Genomic DNA, 19,553 nt, shown 5'->3' on the forward strand with positions numbered 1-19,553 from the left:
TTCTTTGGAACTCTGCATTCAAATGGGTATATCTTTCCTTTTCTCCTTTGTCTTTCACTTCTGTTCTATTCGCAGCTATTTGTAAGACCTCCTCAGATAACTATTTTGCCTTTTTGGATTTATTTTCCTTGGGGATGGTCTTGATCACTGCCTCCTGTACAATGTCACAAACCTCCATCAATAGTTCTTCAGGCACTCTGTCACTTCCACTGTATCATCATAAGGGATTTGATGTATGTCATACCTGAATGGTCTAGTGGTTTTCCCTACTTTCTTCAATTTAAGTCTGAATTTGCAATAAGGAGTTCATGATCTGTGCCACAGTCAGCTCCTGGTCTTGTTTTTGAGGACTATATAGAACTCCATCTTTGGCTGCAAAGAATATAATCAATCTGATTTCCATATTGACCACCTGGTGATGTCCATGTGTAGAGTTGTCTCTTGTGTTGTTGGAAGAGGGTGTTTGCTATGACCAGTGTGTTCTTTTGGCAGAACTCTTATTAGCCTTTGCCCTGCTTCATTCCGCATTCCAAGGCCAAATTTGCCTGTTACTCCAGGTGTTTCTTGACTTCCTACTTTTGCATTCCAGTCCCCTATAATGAAAAGGACATCTTTTTTGGGTGTTAGTTCTATAAGGTCTTGTAGGTCTTCATAGAACCATTCAACTTCAGCTTCTTCAGCATTACTGGTCAGGGCATAGACTTAGATTACTGTGATACTGAATGGTTTACTGTGGAAATGGATAGAGATCATTCTTTTGTTTTTGAGATTGCACCGAAGAACTGCATTTCAGACTCTTCCGTTGACTATGATGGTTACTCCATTTCTTCTAAGGGATTCTTGCCCACAGTAGTAGATATAAAGGTCATCTGAATTAAATTCACCCATTCCAGTCCATTTTAGTTCACTGATTCCTAAAATGTTGATGTTAGATGATGTAAATTAAACATGTATTATAAATGAGTATTTATACAGGTACGGAATACACGTACAAGTTTGAAAATATTTTATATGAATTGTATTTTTGATTAGCTAACAGGTACCTCAACATTGTAGGCCACAATAAATATTTTAGAAATTTTTAAGTAATTTTTTTGGAAATAAAGTAAAAAACAGCACCCAAATCCTTGCCCTGTATTCTGTTTCAGACTGTTTTCTGTTGAGGCTCAAACAGAATTGTAATAAAATACTCCATGCCCCAACATAGTTCTCAGACTGTGTGGTATGAAGTGATGATGTGCTAGGTACACAAGTAGAAAACAATGAAGTTCTGTAAAATCTATTTTTAGCTGGGCTCAAGGCAGTGTTTTATAGTTCTTAAAGTAGTTTTTGAAAATTTTTATGCCAGTAAAGTGGCCAAAATAAGAAATAATTATTGATCACCTTCTGTATGCCAGGTGAGTGAGTGAGTGAAGTCGCTCAGTCATGTCCAACTCTTTGCGACCCCGTGGACTGTAGCCTACCAGGCTTCTCCATCCATGGGATTCTCCAGGCAAGAATACTGGAGTGGGTTACCATTTCCTTCTCCAGGGGATCTTCTGGGCCCAGGGATCGAACCCGGGTCTCCCGCGTTGGAGGCAGACGCTTTAACCTCTGAGCCACCAGGGAAGCCCCAGGAGTGTGTTATATATATTATCTAATCCTTACAGTAACGTCAGAGGTAGGTATTATTTTCCTTGTGTTATAGCCAAGACCATTGAAATCATAGGTTGTATTGCTGGAAATGGTAACTAGATAAGAATCTAGATCTGATTTTGCACTCATTTTGTTGAGAGCTTACTTCATTGGAAAGTCACTGTCTCTCCATTCATCTGTTACATTTAGCTTTATGAATCTGTTTAATCCTAGGCTCTTTGCAATGATAATGTTACTGTTATAAACATTGCTGCTAAGCTGCTAAGTTGCTTCAGTTGTGTCCGACTCTGTGTGAACCCATAGACAGCAGCCCACCAGGCTCTGCTGTCCCTTGGGTTCCCCAGGCAGGATCGCTGGAGTGGGTTGCCATTGCCTTCTCCAGTGCATGAAAGTGAAAAGTGAAAGTGAAGTCGCTCAGTCATGTCCGACTCTTAGTGACCCCATGGACCGCAGCCTACCAGGCTCCTTCGCTCGGGATTTTCCAGGCAAGAGTACTGGAATGGGTTGCCTTTGCCTTCTCCAGTTAGTACTAAGTGCCAGGTAACACTTTCCATGTATCTTCAAAAGTATATGGGCTAGCTACTATTATTCTTCGTTTTACAGATGAGAAAACAGAGGCATAGAGTACGTAATCTGAACCAAATAATACCTTAAGTGGTGGAACCAGGACAAAAATTTGGGTAGTCTAGCTCCGGGGTCCATACGCAACACGATTCTGGGCCATCAGCAAGGTACCTGTCTGGTTGCTAGGAAGCTGTAATTTTCTTGTTTCTTTCTAATGTTCATGCAGAAACATGTAGGATAAATCTATTCTGTTTACCACCCGATGTCCTGCATCAGTGTTTTACGTATACAATGACGTAGTACTAATCATTGTTAATGCTTCACTGAGAGTATCTGCATTCCAGTTCCCCATTCCAACATTTAAACATCTCATATTATCCTTAACTTGATCCTAGGTGATTAGTTCAGTTCAGTCACTCAGTCGTGTCCGACTCTTTGCAACCCCATGGACTATAGCATGCCAGGCCTCCCTGTCTATCACCAACTTCCGGAGTTTACTCTAACTCATGTCCATTGAGTTGGTGATGCCATCCAGCCATCTCATCCTCTGTCATCCCCTTCTCCTCCCCACCTTCAGTCTTTCCCAGCATTGGGGTCTTTTCAAATGAGTCAGCTCTTCCCATCAGGTGGCCAAGTATTGGAGTTTCAGCTTTAGCATTAGTCCTTCCAATGAATATTCAGGACTGATTTCCTTTAAGATGGACTGGTTGGATCTCCTTGCAGTCCAAGGGACTCTCAAGAGTCTTCTCCAACACCACAGTTCAAAAGCATCAATTCTTTGGTGCTCAGATTTCTTTATAGTTCAGCTCTCACATCCATATATAACTACTGGAAAAACCATAGCTTTGACTAGATGGACCTTTGCTGGCAAAGTAATGTCTCTGCTTTTTAATATGCTGACTAGGTTGGTCATAACTTTTCTCCCAAGGAGTAAGTGTCTTTTATTTTCATGGCTGCAGTTACCATCTGCAGTGATTTTGGAGCCCCCAAAAATAAAGTCTGCCACTGTTTCCCCATCTATTTGCCATGAAGTGATAGGACTGGATGCCATGATCTTCGTTTTCTGAATGTTGAGCTTTAAGCCAACTTTTTCTCTCTCCTCTTTCACTTTCATCAAGAGGTTCTTTAGGTCTTCACTTTCTGCCACAAGGGTGGTGTCATCTGCATATGTGAGGTGATTGATATTTCTCCCAGCAACCTTGATTCCAGCTTGGGTTTCATCCAGTCCAGCGTTTCTCATGATATACTCTGCATATAAATTAAATAAGCAGGGTGACAGTATACAGCCTTGATGTATTCCTTTTCCTATTTAGAACCAGTCTGTTGTTCCATGTCCAGTTCTAACTGTAGCTTCCTGACCTGCCTACAGATTTCTCAAGAGGCAGGTCAGGTGGTCTGGTATTCCCATCTCTTTCAGAATTTTCCAGAGTTTGTTGTGGTCCACACAGTCAAAGGCTTTGGCATAGTCAATAAAGGAGAAATAGATGTTTTTTTGGAACTCTCTTGCTTTTTCGATGATCCAGTGGACGTTGGCAATTTGATCTCTGGTTCCTCTGCCTTTTCTAAATCCAGCGTGAACATATGGAAGTTCACAATTCGTGTATTGTTAAAGTGTGGCTTGGAGAATTTTGAACATTACTTTGCTAGCATGTGAGATGAATGCAGTTGTGCAGTAGTTTGAGCATTCTTTGGCATTGCCTTTCTTTGGGATTGGAATGAAAACTACCTTTTCCAGTCCTTTGGCCACTGCTGAGTTTTCCAAGTTTGCTGGCGTATTGAGTGAAGCACTTTCACAGCATCATCTTTTAGGATTTGAAATAGCTCAACTGAAATTCCATCACCTCTACTAGCTTTGTTTGTAGTGATGCTTCTTAAGGCCTACTTGACTTCACATTCCAGGATGTCTGGCTATAGGTGAGTGATCACACCACCATCACACCATCATGATTATCTGGGTCGTGAAGATAATTTTTGTACAGTTCTTCTGTGTATTCTTGCCACCTTTTCTTAATATCTTCTGCTTCTGTTAGGTCCATACCATAGGTACTGTTATTTTATGCTGCATCAGATTTGTGAGGTGCTTTTTTCACAGTGCTTTCACAAAATAATCTCTGATTATTTATATAAAGTCAATTAGAGATATACCTCATAGCTCAGTTGGTAAAGAATCCGCCTGCAATGCAGGAGACCTGGTTCGATTCCTTGCTCGGGAGGATACGCTGGAGAAGGGATAGGCTACCCACTCCAATATTCTTGGGCTTCCCTTGTGGCTCAGCTGGTAAAGAATCCACCTGCAATGTTGGGAGACCTGGGTTGGATCCCTGGGTTTGGAAGATCCCCTGGAGAAGGGAAAGGCTACCCACTCCAGGATTCTGGCCTGGAGAATTCCATGGACTGTATAGTCCATGGGGTGCAAAGAGTCTGACGTGACTGAGCAATTTTCACTTTCACTTTTCATAGGTATTACCATCACTTAATTTCATTGCAGAAGTTCAAGTGACCTGCTCTGACTAATTTGTGTGGAGTTAAACCTCAAACCTAAGTTTCAGATTTCTGTGTGCATTGCTTCTTCCACTGTAGTAGTGTGTCAGTGTATCTCTGCTTTATACTTCTTTCCTAAAGTAGGTAACATTGGAAAAATGAGAACAGTTTTGTTTTGGGGGATTATATTTCCAGCACAGATTCAGCATCAATAAAGTCACTGTTGTTGTTCAGTTGCCCAGTCGTGTCTCACTCTGCAACCCCGTGAATTGCAGCATGCCAGTCATGCCCGTCCCTCACCATCTCCCGAATTTTGCCCTAAGTTCATGTCCATTGCATTGGAGATGCCATCCAGCCTTCTCATCCTCAGATGCCGCCTTCTTCTGCCCTCAATCTTTCCCAGCATCAGGGACTTGTCCAGTGAGTCAGCTGTTCGCATCTGATGACCAAATACTGGAGTTTCAGTTTCAACATCTGTCCTTCAAGTGAGTATTCAGGGTTGATTTCCCTTAAGATTGACTGATTTGATCTCCTTGCTGTCCAAGGAACTCTCAGGAGTCCTCTCCAGCAACACATTTCAAAGGCATCAATTCTTTGGGGCTTCACCTTCTTTACGGTCGAGCTCTCACAACCGTACATGATCACTGAGAAGACCATAGCCTTGACTATATGAACCTTTGTCGGCAGAGTAATGTGTCTGCTTTTCAACACACTGTCTAGGTTCGTCCTAGCTTTCCTGCCAAGAAGCAAACGTCTTCTAATTTCATGATTGCAGTCACCATCCACAGTGATTTTAGAGCCCAATAAAGTCATAGGTATGACTAATTGTAAATCTTTTCATCTGTAAATTTACATTCTAACTTCAGATACAATGCCTGGCCCATGGTGGAGGCTCAGTTCAGTTCAGTTCAGTCGCTCTGTCGTGTCCGACTCTTTGCGACCCCATGAATCACAGCACGCCAGGCCTCCCTGTTCATCACCATCTCCCGGAGTTCAGTAAATGTTAATTTTTTTTTTTTTAACGATTTCAGCTTTATTGAAGTATAATTGACGTAAATTCTCAAAATTTTTTAAATTTGAAGGGAGTAGCTTTTTTCCACAGCCTTTTCCCTCCCTTGCCTTTTCCCTCCCTTGACTCATAAGCAGAAGCTTTGGAAATTGCTTCATTGAATCATTACTAACTTCATAATGTTTAGACTCTGTCTCTCTCTACCCTAAGTGATCATTCCCATTTGCTATCTCCCCTATACTCTACTTCTCGAATGTAATGGAAAGAGCATGGATCTGAGAGTCAGTTTTACCTGGGTCTTTGTTTTGCCTCTTATTGGCTCTGTGGCCTTGCCCAAATTATTTAACTTTTCTGAATGTGTTTCCTCATCTTGTAAAATTGGGGAAAAACTCTATCTTATAGGGTTGTGGTGAGAAATGAAATAAGTTATATAAAAACCTTAGCACAGCTCCAGGCTCCTAGTAAACACCCAGTAAAGAAATTCTTAAAATTCTCTTAAGGTTGAAGGAGATAGATTCTTTTTCTCTTTAATACCGGTCATCTCCTCCTCCACAATACCAACGGTTATTATTTGTCCCTCCTTTGCCCTTGCATGGCTCCCCTGTGCTTTGGCTCCCAGCACATGATATTAAAATCATCTGTTTGTCTACCTGTATCCTCAGCTCTCTGCTAGTAAACTCCTTGAGGACAGGGACCATGCCATATTTATTGTGGTATTCCCAGTGCTTGGCCTGGCTTATAGTTGGTACTCACTAAATGTTTATTGAGGTACATGCCTTTGGAAAGCCTTCTAGAGACTTTTTTTCTTGTCATCATGTTGCCTGAAGATTTTGGACACACCCTTAGTCACTTGAGTCAAGGTCTCCTGGATTGAACCAGAGGATATGTGATAGTAGGACTAGGGCGAGGAGCCAAGTACAAAAGCAGGGGAAGCCACCACCCTGCAGGAGCGAGTGTGAGTGTGTATGTGTGTAGAGGTGCTGCGGCTTTTTATATATGAGAGTCAGAGGGTGTGTTTGGGTGCATGTAAGGGTTAAACCTTGTCAGGCCAGTCGCCACATTGCTTCTGAAGACAAGGAATAAGAGGACTTTACAGAAAATATTTCAAACATATAAAAACAATGCTAATTACATTTGTTAATATAATCTCCTCGGAGAAGGCAATGGCAATCCACTCCAGTGGGTTTTCTTGCCTGGAAAATCCCATGGACGAAGGAGCCTGGTAGGCTGCAGTCCATGGGGTCACTAAGTCGGGCACGGCTGAGCGACTTTACTTTCACTTTTCACTTTAATGCATTGGAGAAGGAAATGGCAACCCACTCCAGTGTTCTTGCCTGGAGAATCCCAGGGACAGGGGAGCCTGGTGGGCTGCCGTCTCTGGGGTTGCACAGAGTCGGACGTGACTGAAGCGACTTAGCAGCAGCAGCAGCAGCACCATATATAATTCATAATCACATGCACAATAACTATTATGCTTATCCTAAAATGTCAGATTAACTTGGTTCTAAGTTTCATTTGATTACATCTATCAAATTAAGTATACTCAGCCTTCATTGTAGCATGGACATTCAATCACAGAGAGAGAAAGTATGGCTTGGGACTGCAATGAAATTATCATGTAACTATCTTTTTTTCCCCCACTGTTTAGCTCCACCATCCATGAACTGCTAATCAAAATATAAATCAGCCACACATAAGAGGTTTTTTAATGAAGATATATTGTATTCAACTTTTTCTCTGTTTTGTTATGAAAAGCTTTTAACATACAGCAAAATCAAAAGATTTCATAGTGAACACTTATATACCCATCACTTATATTCTATCCTTAACATTTTATCATATTTTTAAAATCACATATTTACCCAGCTGTATATCCTTCTAGGCTTCCCCGATGGCTCAGTGAGTAAAGAATCAACCTGCAGTCCAAGAGTCATAGGAGATGTAGGTCTGATCCCTGGGTCAGGAAGATCCCCTGGAGGAAGGTAGGGCAGCCCACTCCAGTGTTCTTGCCCGGAGAATCCCATGGACAGAGGAGCCTCATGGGCTGCAGTCCATGGAGTTGCAAAGAGTTGGACATGACTGAGCAACTAAGCACACACATCCTTCTAGCCGTATATCCCAATCCATAATATTCAAGTGCTATTATATTTGAAGAGACTTGAGCTATATATTCTGTGTTGATTTTTAGTTCAGTTTCATTTTTCTTTTTTATAGTAACAGTTAATTCTTAGGAATGAATTATAACTGATTTATAATGTTCTGAAAACATGTGAATTTTAGATGCAAATAAATTTGTCTTCTCTATTTCTAGTTCCAAAAGATGAGTCGTGGATATTCAGAAAACAACAATTTCCTAAACAATAACAACCAGATGGTATTGGACATGATCCTTTACCCATTAATTGGAATCCACCAGACCATCAATTGGGAAACTGTGGCAAGGCTTGTGCCTGGATTAACACCCAAAGAGGTAAATAACAGTCTTCCAGACAGCTACTGAAAAGAAATCAGAAAAAGTGATCAATTTAAAGGTGTAACTATTAAGAAAGAAGAAGTATTTGAGTTTCACATATTCATATGCATGTAAAAACTAAATATGCATAAAATATGACTTGACTATATGTATAATCTATGTAGATATATGATTTATTAACCCACCTGCTATGAGTAAATTCATTTTAATTATTTTACATATTTACAACTTATTTTACATATTTACAACTGAATGGGTAGATAAAACTTTTGTAAATCCAATTTTATTATTAAATTGCTAATGCTATGCTTCTCAGAATTGAGTAATATACAGACCTTTTTAAAGGAAAAAACTTGAAAACTTCCAATGATGACCCAAATTACTATCACAATGGAAATTAAATGTGCACTAACAGTACCAGGTATAAACACACCTATACAATCATAAACCAAATTTTACATTTTATAGACACAAGTGAAAACTCAAACCAACATAATTCAAACTGATAAGCTTAATGTGATCAGTAATAGTGTTTTGCTGAAATTAAATTGCGATTATAATGCAAATATTGTATGGTCTTTTGTGGCACAAATTTTTTTGTGTTTAGCCTATATTGCCAAAAGCCCTTCAAAGCCTGTATTCTTTCTCCACTTTTCTCTCTTTAACTTGTGGTGAAGCCTTGTGTTGCACCAAGACATTACTTGCCTTCCCTTGGCATTAACACATCTCTTCTCTACTAAGTCTGTTTTCTACCTTTGTCTTAAAATATTCTGTCATCCTAATGATTCAAATGATTTTTATTACTGTAATCCTCAGAATCAGAACTTGTAACCTAAAAACTCTTAAAGGTTACTCTTTCTGGTAATTCATCTCTGAACTCTAGTTTGAGAACACAGACCTCAGAATTTTTGCTGTTAAAAGGAACCCTAAAGTGAGTGAATCATCTCGGGTTTCTAGAAGTGGAAAGAACATTAGCGATTTTATCCAGCAGATTTTAAGCATTTTCACTACTGCCTTTCCCATGATATACTCTCAATACTTACAGAATCAGTGAATGAACCAAGTTCTACCCTCTTTGACAGCTGAGAAAACATACCCACAGAGATTACTTGCCCTTGATTGTAAGTCTTTGTGAAATGATGAAGGAACTTACTTAGTGTATATCATTCCTTAATCTATACTTTTTCATCTTTTGGATTTTTACATGTTAGGTTTTAAAATGAGGCCAATCTGTGAATTTGACTATTTTTCCAACTTTTTATTGTGAATATTTTCAAACATATAGAAAGGTTAAAAGAAGAGCATAGTATCCCTACATCCTTTATTTGGGGTCAGTAATTCTAGATGTTTGCTTGATTTCTTTATGTACCTTTTTTTTTTTTTTTTTACATTTAAAAGTAAGTTTCAGGGACTTCCCTGGTGGTCCAGTGGCTGAGACTCTGAGCTCTCAATGCAGGGGGCCTGGGTTCAGTCCCTGGTCAGGAACTAGATCTCACATGCTGCAAATAAAGACCTGATGCAGCCAAATAAATAAATATTCTAAAAAAATAAATAAAAGTAAGTTTCAGACATCACTCCATAGACTGCAGCATACCTCTTAAAATAAGAATATTATTATGTAACTACCTAGCTACAGTACCATGGTCAAACCTAGGAAAATTAACAGTAACTCCATCGTATCATCTAATATCCACTGCGTATTCAGGTTCACCCAATTGAAAAAAATTTCTTTTTTTTTTTTTGGCCACACTGCATGGCTTGTAGGATCTTAGTTGTAGGAGCAGGGATCAAATTTGTACCCCCTGCAGTGGAAGCACAGAGTTTTAACCACTGGACTGCCAGGGAAGTCCTTTACTTATATATCTTTTAAATGTGTTTTCAAAGGGCTAAATCTTGACTAGGCATTTGTTTGTAGTAATTAGTAAACAATCTTCATTAAAAAGGTGCTCAATATCTAGTGGGCACTTGGTAAATATTTGTGTAGTAAATCAATGATGCCATACTCAATGCATTATTCACTTACCATATATGTGTGTACATAGTATATATTTTTCTCCTTTTGTACCTCCCACATTGCTTGGTCTGCTCTATAACTTGCCATCCACATTGCTATTGATGGAGATTTAAACATGAATACTATTAGAAGTGCTATCTGACAAAGACCCACATTAAGGAAGGCATTTTGTGTTGTGACCTGAGAAATGACATTTTCATGGACAACTTAGCCTTACTATGCTTAATGCACTCTTGATATTTTCCAGTCTATTGTATTTTTTTCACTGCTAATCTGGTCTTTCTAAATTCATTCTATGACTAACAATGAGTTAAGGGAGAACATTGTGCTAGAACAAACTGCCCAAATACGTGGCCATATATTTAAAAGTGTTTTTAAGTGTTACTACAGTATTTTGTGCAAGGTGAACCTCACTGTTGGTAAGAACAAAGACTCATTATTTTAATGAAGAAAATCTAGGATCACAAATCAGATACCTTTTGATTTGTTTTCTGTTGAAGGTTAGAATTTGGTCTTGTTCCTGGTGGAAACTCAGTGTGAAAATAACAGGCAAGTTTTTAACGAAAGTTTTTAAATTGTTAGCTGATAATAGACATAGATCATGGGGAAATATGGTTAGTGAAGGCATTCTTCATTTTCCTACAAGTGTATAAATATCTTATGGCTTTGAGTTAAAGCATGTTTTAAAAAATCTACCCTGAATTTTAAAAAAGAAAAAAGTAAGTCAGAGGCTTTCACGTATTGAAATATGCACTGGTTTTCTAGATGTTACCCAAGAGATTAATTTTTCACTTATAAAAGATGATTAAAATCCCCCAGACCTGCATTTCTTTCCTTTATGCCTTTACAGTGTGCAAAGAGGTTTGATGAGCTGAAGAGCAGTGGAAGTTCACCTGTGGACAACCAGTATAGTCCCCTCATGGCTGCCGGAGAAAGTCCTGTTGAAACTTTAGCTACATACATCAGATCTTCGCTTCTTGACACACAAGGAGAATTTCAGGAGACTCCAGTTGGTCAGGATGCAGTTTCTAAAACAGGTAAGGTTTTAAAAGCAAAATGCAGTACCTGTCCTTATGATAATTCTGAAAAATATTGTGCATTCCAGTCAACTTTATTTAAAGGGTAATAGAAACCTTAATAGGAAAAATCTGTTAGTATTTGTATCTTCCTGAGCTTTAGAAATTTGTCTTTGCTGTATTTTTAAAAAATTTAGATGTTAACATATAGGGCAAACACTATTACCAAAAAAAAGGTTTTCACTATATTAAAATCTACTACTCCATTGTGTTAGCCTATTTGTGTCATAAAATTTAGAGGAATTGTACCTTTTACTTAATTTTTTTTTTAACTGAGAGAATCTTGCTTGTCTCTCCCGATACCTTTTTTACAGCTCCCCTCTATGAAAGTCAACAGTAGCTTCATATAACACAAAAGCAGGGTATGGGAGATGTTCTCCACATTACATTGAAAATAATAGCTGGTTTTAGAAATCTTCAATGTAGTGAATTGTTTTAATCTCAGCAGTAGCAGAACATTAATATAAAAATTTGCTTCAGGAAGAGAAACTATATTGTAGCCTTTTGAACATTTGACCCCTGTCCCTACATACCAGGTTAGTATTTTTTTTTTTAATCTTTAGTGTAATGTTAGCAATTTGTGACTGGTTTTCATACTGTTTCTTTCATATACCTTTAGAAATATTAAGGCACCTAACAAAGTACCATCTTTACTCTTGGAAACCATGCGTTTATAGTATAACCATTCAATAAGTAAAAACCCATTTTCAGCTAGAAATGCTAACCTCCCCCCTTTGTTTTTGTATGTGTTTGTTTCTGTATTTAAGGAAGACATAGTATAGCTTCCACAAGGAATTGTTCTTCAGAAAGTGAAAATTGTACTACTCATAATGGTGGAGAAAAGACTGAAGAATCTGAAGGGTAGGAGGCTGGTTCTTTGCTAGATAAGCTTTTAATATGAATATCAACTTCAAATTATAAAATATATGAATGATGATTTTATATATCAGTTACCATAATTTAGGAATTTCATATTACACAGTTGCTGAAACAATTGATATCAGGGTAGTTGATGTGTTGAACTATCAACAGCTGCTTAATAGGTGAACATATGGCTTATTCATACTCCTTATAAGTTAGACAACAGTTTTCCACTTTAAAAATTCATTTTCATCGTATAAATATTAGAAATAACCTCCATTAACATAAAGTTTTGGAAAATAAAAATTTAAAACCCAAAGAAAAATCTCTGCCATTAGTTCTACAACTTTATTAAAGAAACTGGATGTGTATTTTAGAACCATTTGGATATAATTACTCATTATAGAAACATTTACAAATTAAAATATATATTTCAGGGTAATGCAAGTTTTAATAATTTTGTATTGTTTTGTGTATTTTACATACAATAAACTACACATATTTTAAGTATTCACTTTTGATGAATATTAGCCATATAACTAATGAAGATAACATTTTCATTATCGCTAAAGGTTCCTTTGGGTATTTTCAGTTTTGATAGTTTTTTAATAACACATATCATAAAATTTACCCTTTTGAAAAGTTCTGGGGATGGATTCTAGAGATGGATGGTGGTGATAGTTGCATAATAATATGAGTGCATTTACTTTATGTATATTTTACTACAATAAATAAAAAATCCCCCTTTGTAGCTTAGTGAATTTTACTTTACTCACATAGATTTTTAAAATTTTTATTTTTACCGTGGCAGATATTCAAACAATATATTCTTAATGTTCAACAAATACTTTTTCTTGGTTGCATGGCATGTGGGACCTTAGTTCCCCAATCAGAGATCAAACCCGTGTCCCCTGCATTGCAAGGCAAATTCTTAACAACTGGACCACCAGGGAAGTCCCCTCATGTAGATTGATAGGTTTGTTTGTGTAGCATAAAAATTTGTCAGGTTGATTTTTTGCTATTATTATTTAGTATTTCATGTTTTGGCCCAAAAATTCACCGAACTTTCATGTTTCATTATACCAGTTATTACCTATTTATATTTTGACCGTAATGTCTTTGGAAGAACAATTTGCAAAGTTGCTTAAATTCCTTTATTTTGACAAAGCACTGATTATTAATTCTTTTTCTGTTGCCAGTGTTACTTCAGATGTAATTTCTTTGTGTTAAAAATTTTTGAAGTTCATTTAAATATACATTAAATTCATATTGTAGATTAGTATATCTCTTCCTATTTAATCTTTTCCTTTTGTAATGTAATGACATGAAGGCAGCTGTGGATCACACTAGTCTTTCTTTTTGAGGTAATATAATTTTCAAGGGCATATAAATTCAAAGAGTATATAATTTTGAAGTAGTCTTTCTGATATATAAACCTATTCTTAAAATTGTTTTTTAAATAAGTAAATAACCACATTGTAGTGTTGAGTTTTTAAACCACATTTACTGATTTATATTTATTGAATGCCTAGAAACAAGCTTTCTAGCTGTTAAAAATAACAAAATAGCTATGCTAATTATTCACTAGTCAATGAATAATTTTAACTTTTTCCCATTCACTAATAGTAAGAAAATTCTAGTGTTTCATCTTTATCTCCTTTCTGTATCCATTACCATGTGAAAGTGCCATTTTATGTTCCTCACAAGAACTAGAAATTGTAATTTAATTTTTTTGTGAATTAGTATTTTTAAAAAACACTATAATTATGATTTGAAAATAATAAGTTTCAAACCTTTTATAAGTTCTATAGTAAAAAAATTTTGTTTTACTAAGTCAGTAGCTTAACTAAAATTAGTCATAAGTTTTCAGATACAGATCAGGGTAGAAAGGTGCTAATGTAAACTTCTGAATGTCAATCCTTGTAAAACTGATATGTGGTTAAAACCTTGAAAAACATCTGGTTCTGATACTTCCAATAAATGTCAATATTATTGGCTCCTCTTCTAAAACTCTAATAATTTCATTTCTGTGTAACATTTTTCATGAAGGCCAAACATGGTGATCCATGTATGTGATGAAGCAAAAAACTTGAAAGAAGATTTTATTTGCCCACGAGATCTTTTGATATCAGAAATGAAGTACTTTGCTGAATATTTATCTGTGGATGCCCAGCGCTGGGAAGAGGTGGACATTTCAGTTCATTGTGACGTTCACATTTTCAACTGGTTGATAAAATATGTTAAAAGGAACACTAAGGAGAATAAAGATTGTGAGATGCCCACTTTAGGTAAAAGACAATCTGTTACTTACTTTGTAGTGAAATTTTTGTGTCAGTTGGTAGTTGCTTCAGGCAAAATAGAAAATGTGGGAAATTGTTCAAACCTTAGTATTTATGTTCAGATTAGTAATCACCGTTTATGAAACTGATACCTCATTCTTTTTTAGCAACTTTTAGTGAATTTATGGCAAATGGACAGGTCTCTAGATTAGCCATTTTCACTGTGTGTTACGGTGACCGACCGCTGGTGTCCTGAAGATCCTTTTAGGGGATCCACAAGGTCAAGGGAATCTGCTTAATAACGCCAGGATGTTATTTACCATTTTTCCCTCTGTGTTGACATTTATCCTGAAAGTGCGGAAGTAATAGAGGGTAGAACTGTTGGAGCTTTAGCACACATCAAGGAAGGAGCATCACGTTGTATGAGGGGTTGCTGTGTTCCTCAACCCATGTGCTCACAGTAAAAACGGAAAAAAAGAAAAGGGAAAAATAGTTTTTCTTAGGAATATCCTTGATGAGGCAGTAAAAATGACTAATTTTATTACCTCTTGACTCTTGACTCGACATTCTTTTGACGTTCTATGTGATGACACAGAAGTGCACTCTTGCTGCACACCAGAGTATGATGGTTGTCTGAAGGAAAAGCACTTGTACAGTTGCCCGAGTTGCAAGCTAAATCAGCTGCTTTCCTACAAAACCATTTTTGCTTGGAAGAATGGCTGATAGACTCTCACTTGAGCATCTGGCAGATACTTTCCTCCTTTTTAATTTTTTAATTTTTCTTTTGGCTGCACTGCACAACTTGCAGGAACTCAGTTTGCCAACCAGGAGTTGAACCCAGGTCACGGCAGTGAAAGCTCAGCATCCTAAGCACTAGGACTAGGGAATGTCCCAGGCAGGCAGTTTTTTGAAAATGAATTAAGTGAGCCAGTCAATGAAAGGGAAATAACTAATAATATTTGTTGCCAGTGATAAAATTCATGCTTTCAAGTAAGAATTAAGAGTTTTGGAAAACTTGTGTCTGCTTCCATGTGCTTGATAGTTGCTCTATATTTAAAGACTTTTCTTTAACTATTAACAAATAAGACTTTTTAATGTATAATGAAATGTTTCAACATTTGGAAGATCTGCATAACTCAGTAAACCAGTGTCTTTCAAATGATTGATGCGTGATGTTAACAAAAAGTCATGCATAGATTAAAGATCCATTCTAAGTGCAAGGTAAATGAGAGGATTTTCAGACAGCAGAATAGGAAATGCTCTTAGTATGATTTTGATTCCCATTGCAACTAACCTTTAAGAAAGACTACCATAAATTCAGTGTGGAAACAGATGTGAGAATCAAACTGTCTGCCCTTAAGTCAGACACTGAAGAGATTTATAGGAAATGTCAAACAGTGTTATTTTCATTTTGTTTTGAAAAATACAGTTATTTTCATAAAATTATGTTAATATGTAATAAGTTTATTAATTCATTGAAAAAGAATAATAAATATTTTAATTTTTTTCTGTTTTATTTTCCAGTATAGTAAATATGGATAGATATAACGCACTTAAACAAAAGCTCTCTAGGAATCTCAGCTTTTAAGATTTTTTTTTAAAAGAGGTCTTGAGAGCAAAAGTTTGAGAACCAATGTTCTAGATAATAAGAAGAGTAATTACTAAGTAATCTTTTTTGGGCATTGACTTATATAGGAAATCACACTGGTGGGGTTTAATATAAGTATTTCTGTGCACTAGAATTATAATTTACAGTAATATCAAAATATTTCTAATTTCTTACTAGTAAATAAATCTATACTGACAGTATAAAAGTCTTCTAAGGAAGTTCATAATTTAATTTTTGTGACCAAATTAAGGGAAAAATGTGTCTAATGGTTCTTAAAATTACAAAATTGCTAAATCAGAATTTTCAACCAGTCAAAAGGTTAAAAAAAAAAGTGGAGCAAACTTGGTCATTCTGTAGTCTTGAACCTTAAATCAGTGGCTACAAATGTTAAGCTTCTATAAAAGCAATCTTTAACTAGGAAAACTAGCAAAATGCTTAATTACATTGCTAATAATCCAGACCTTGGGTCTTAACTGGAATGGGTCATATTATAGTTGAAATTTTTCACCAACTCCTTCCTCTCTTTACCATTTCTTTTTGAGAACCTTCCATATAGAATTGTTATTTAAGAAAAGATTGGGATTACTTGTTATAATTATTGTGTACAAAGTCCTTTATTTAGGAGGACTGTCTTAGTACTATAACAGTAAACATCAAAATGTTTCTTTTTCCTTAAATATAACTCATGGAAAATGACTGAGGTTTACTGAAATGATAGCATCAGCCAGCATACCCTTTCCCTGGTTGTGCCTTTGAAGTCTGCCTGTAGGAAGTAATTTTTCATTTCTGCAATAGTAAATTTTCTATTATCTTTAAGAATCTTTTAAATTAAGCATTTGTTCATAACAAGCATTTGAACCACTTTTGAAATAACTTCACTGTGATTTTTGTGTGATGAGTTATATTCTCAATTTTAATTATCCTTTTAGTTTAGTTAAGGAGGAATTAGTATATATCATATCTTTAGCTGGAGTCTTTTTACTTGATGTAAATCTAATTCCAGGGCAAATTTGCTGTATGTTTTCTCTATACCCTAAATTTTAACTTTGCATTTTCTTCCTTTCTTGCATATAAGCCATAGTAAGATTTTATTAAATTGTTCTTATTAAAGTAACCTTGTCTTTTAAGGTGAGAAGGAGCCTGTTCTAAGGAGATTGAGATGAAAATCAAAAGGAGAATTTAATTTTTTCTCTCTCTCTTTTTTAGAGCCAGGAAATGTCATTTCAATTCTTATTTCTTCAGAGTTTTTGAAAATGGATTCACTGGTAAGTATTAACAAAAGATCCAACTCTTCTATTCACCTATGCTTGATTTAACATATAACTTGATGTTTTCTTCAAGTGTCTAGAAAATTTGGAGATATCTTCCTAAAGTAGTTGTTGATTCAAGACTGTGATTCATTAGAATAAGCTGCTGGTGTTTGGAGGTACTTTGTTCTATTGGGAAAGGCTTAAGGCTACTGTGTATCGTTTGCGCAGGATGCCTATAAAGCTAGCAACTTATTCCCAAGGGAGGAGTTAGCTGTTGCATCAGATGAAACTAAACAGAATTAATTTTGCCCCAAAAGGGATTTGGCCATAAAACCAAATTAAAAGAAAATTAATTGGAATATATTTGTTTTACTATTTAAATAATTATTTAAGCTTGTACTGCTTATTTGTGTCTTTCATTTATAGTTAAGCAAACTAAGAAACTAATGCCCAACTACTAAAAGCTGTAATTTTGTATGTGTAAACCACATGCGTATGTCTGTTGTTAAAAATAGTTGATGAAACATAAAAGCACAATATATACATATCAGACTCTTAACACTGAATATATTTTTCTTCTTTTTCCTTTTATTTAATAAATTTCTTTATTATTCAAATTTTTAAAAATGTTTTTTGTAGTTTTAAATGAATATTTGCTTTTAACCTCTGGCAAAACTACGCAGAGTATTCCTTTACTGTGTTAACAGATCTGAAGTTCGTTTATTTGTTTGAGGTTTTATTGTATTTTTGTACTCCGTAGTCCCTCCCTTCTGTTGTTGGTATTAATTGCTTCAGGGGAGGGTTATAGGGAAAAAAGAGAGACTAAAAGAGGCTCTGAGTTTTTATTTCTGTAAGACCTAAAGCATGATTTTTATGTCATAGCAAAATATTTAGAAGAATACATAATTAACCAGTGCTGTTTTTCCCCCAAACACAATCTACCTTGTAAAGTAAATAAATATACCTGACATTGAAGAAAGGCAGAAAGCAAGCACAACAGAACTGAGAACACCCTAAAGTGACTGAAATTGTTTCTGTTAGAGAAATGGAGACGTAAAATTGTCACTAAGTTTATTTTTTTTATTATTATTATTTTTTAAAGATTTATTTATTTATTTTGGTGGCTGTGCTGGATCTTCGTTGCAGTGCTTAGTTGCCCCGTGGCATGTGGGATCTTCCTGAACCGGGAATCGAACCGGTGTCCCCTGCATTGCAAGGTGGACTCCTAACCACTGGACCAGCAGGGAAACCCTAAAATTGTCACTAAGTTTAGTAATAGAAAGTCACATATCTATACCCTTGAGTTTGTGGACTTAAGATTTATATCTGCCACAATTATGAAAGATGTTCATTACATTGTTGTTCAAAATATTCTAAGAAGTGTGAAATTTATTCTAGCTATGTTTGTATAAATTTGACCTACTAGACCACTTTGGAACAGTATAGTTTAACGCAAACAGGCAGAGCTAAGTTATTGCCTAGCAATACATGGATTAAGCCTTTAATGAATCTTTATCTTCAAAAAGTATTAATATGACATTATCGTTTCTGTTTCTATCTTCAACACTTATTTTCTGTGTTTTTTGTTTAGGTTGAACAGTGTATACAGTATTGCCACAAAAATATGAATGCCATTGTAGCTACTCCATGCAACATGAACTGTATTAATGCAAATCTTCTTACACGTATAGCTGATCTGTTTACACACAATGAAGTTGATGATTTAAAGGACAAGAAAGATAAGTTTAGGAGGTAATTTTTTAAATTTAATTTTAAAGGTAATGTTCCTATTAGAAAAAACGTGTTATTTTTACTTCATTTTAGTAAAAATTCTATATTTAGAATATGTTTGGAAATCTATTTCCATTTTATTTTAAATGAATTAAAACATGGGGCTTCTCAGGTGGCTCGGTGGTAAAGAATGCACCTGCCAGTGCAGGGGATGCAGGAGATGTGGGTTCAGTCCCCGAGCTGGGAAGAGCCCCTGGAGGAGGAACTGACAGCCCACTCCAGTCTTCTCGCCTGAAGAATTCCATAGACAGAGAAACCTAGCGGGACAGTTCACAGAGTCATAAAGAGCCCGCCATGACTGAGCGTACCTGCCTGAAGTAGAATAGATTCTGAGCTGATGGCTCGAGGCGAAAAATAGTAACTAGTTACTTTGTATAAGGCGTATATAAGCAGATTATGATGGTGAATTATGTTAAAAATTTATCAAGACAGGGCTTTAGTATAAAGGGGAAGAGTTGTGTGAGATGAGGTCAATAGCATTAGGCGCTGTTTAGGTCATACAAGGAGTGTA

At 36.2% G+C, this 19,553-nt stretch overlaps 1 protein-coding gene across 7 annotated transcripts in view; it reads left to right on the top strand.

Annotated features, from left to right (window-relative positions):
• KIAA1841 (KIAA1841 ortholog) overlaps nt 1-19,553 on the top strand; it is a 58,127-nt gene that overhangs the window by 3,040 nt on the left and 35,534 nt on the right. For 5 of the 7 annotated variants that reach the window (XR_005718322.1, XM_040224173.1, XM_040224175.1 and 2 more), the window contains exons 2-7: nt 8,001-8,159; nt 11,027-11,213; nt 12,020-12,113; nt 14,163-14,401; nt 17,208-17,266; nt 18,843-19,003. Coding sequence is in view for 6 of the 7 variants with exons in the window: in XM_040224173.1 (XP_040080107.1) it covers nt 8,010-8,159; nt 11,027-11,213; nt 12,020-12,113; nt 14,163-14,401; nt 17,208-17,266; nt 18,843-19,003 (890 nt within the window). In the remaining variant the exon portion in view is untranslated. Of the gene's footprint in view, nt 1-2,236; nt 2,367-8,000; nt 8,160-11,026; nt 11,214-12,019; nt 12,114-14,162; nt 14,402-17,207; nt 17,267-18,842; nt 19,004-19,553 lie in introns of those variants that run through there. The other 2 variants (XM_040224174.1, XM_040224178.1) reach the window with 2 other exon arrangements.

This window comes from Oryx dammah, unplaced genomic scaffold (genome assembly GCF_014754425.2).
Source record: "Oryx dammah isolate SB20612 unplaced genomic scaffold, SCBI_Odam_1.1 HiC_scaffold_25, whole genome shotgun sequence".
In the NCBI taxonomy this organism is placed as follows: Eukaryota; Metazoa; Chordata; class Mammalia; order Artiodactyla; family Bovidae; genus Oryx; species Oryx dammah.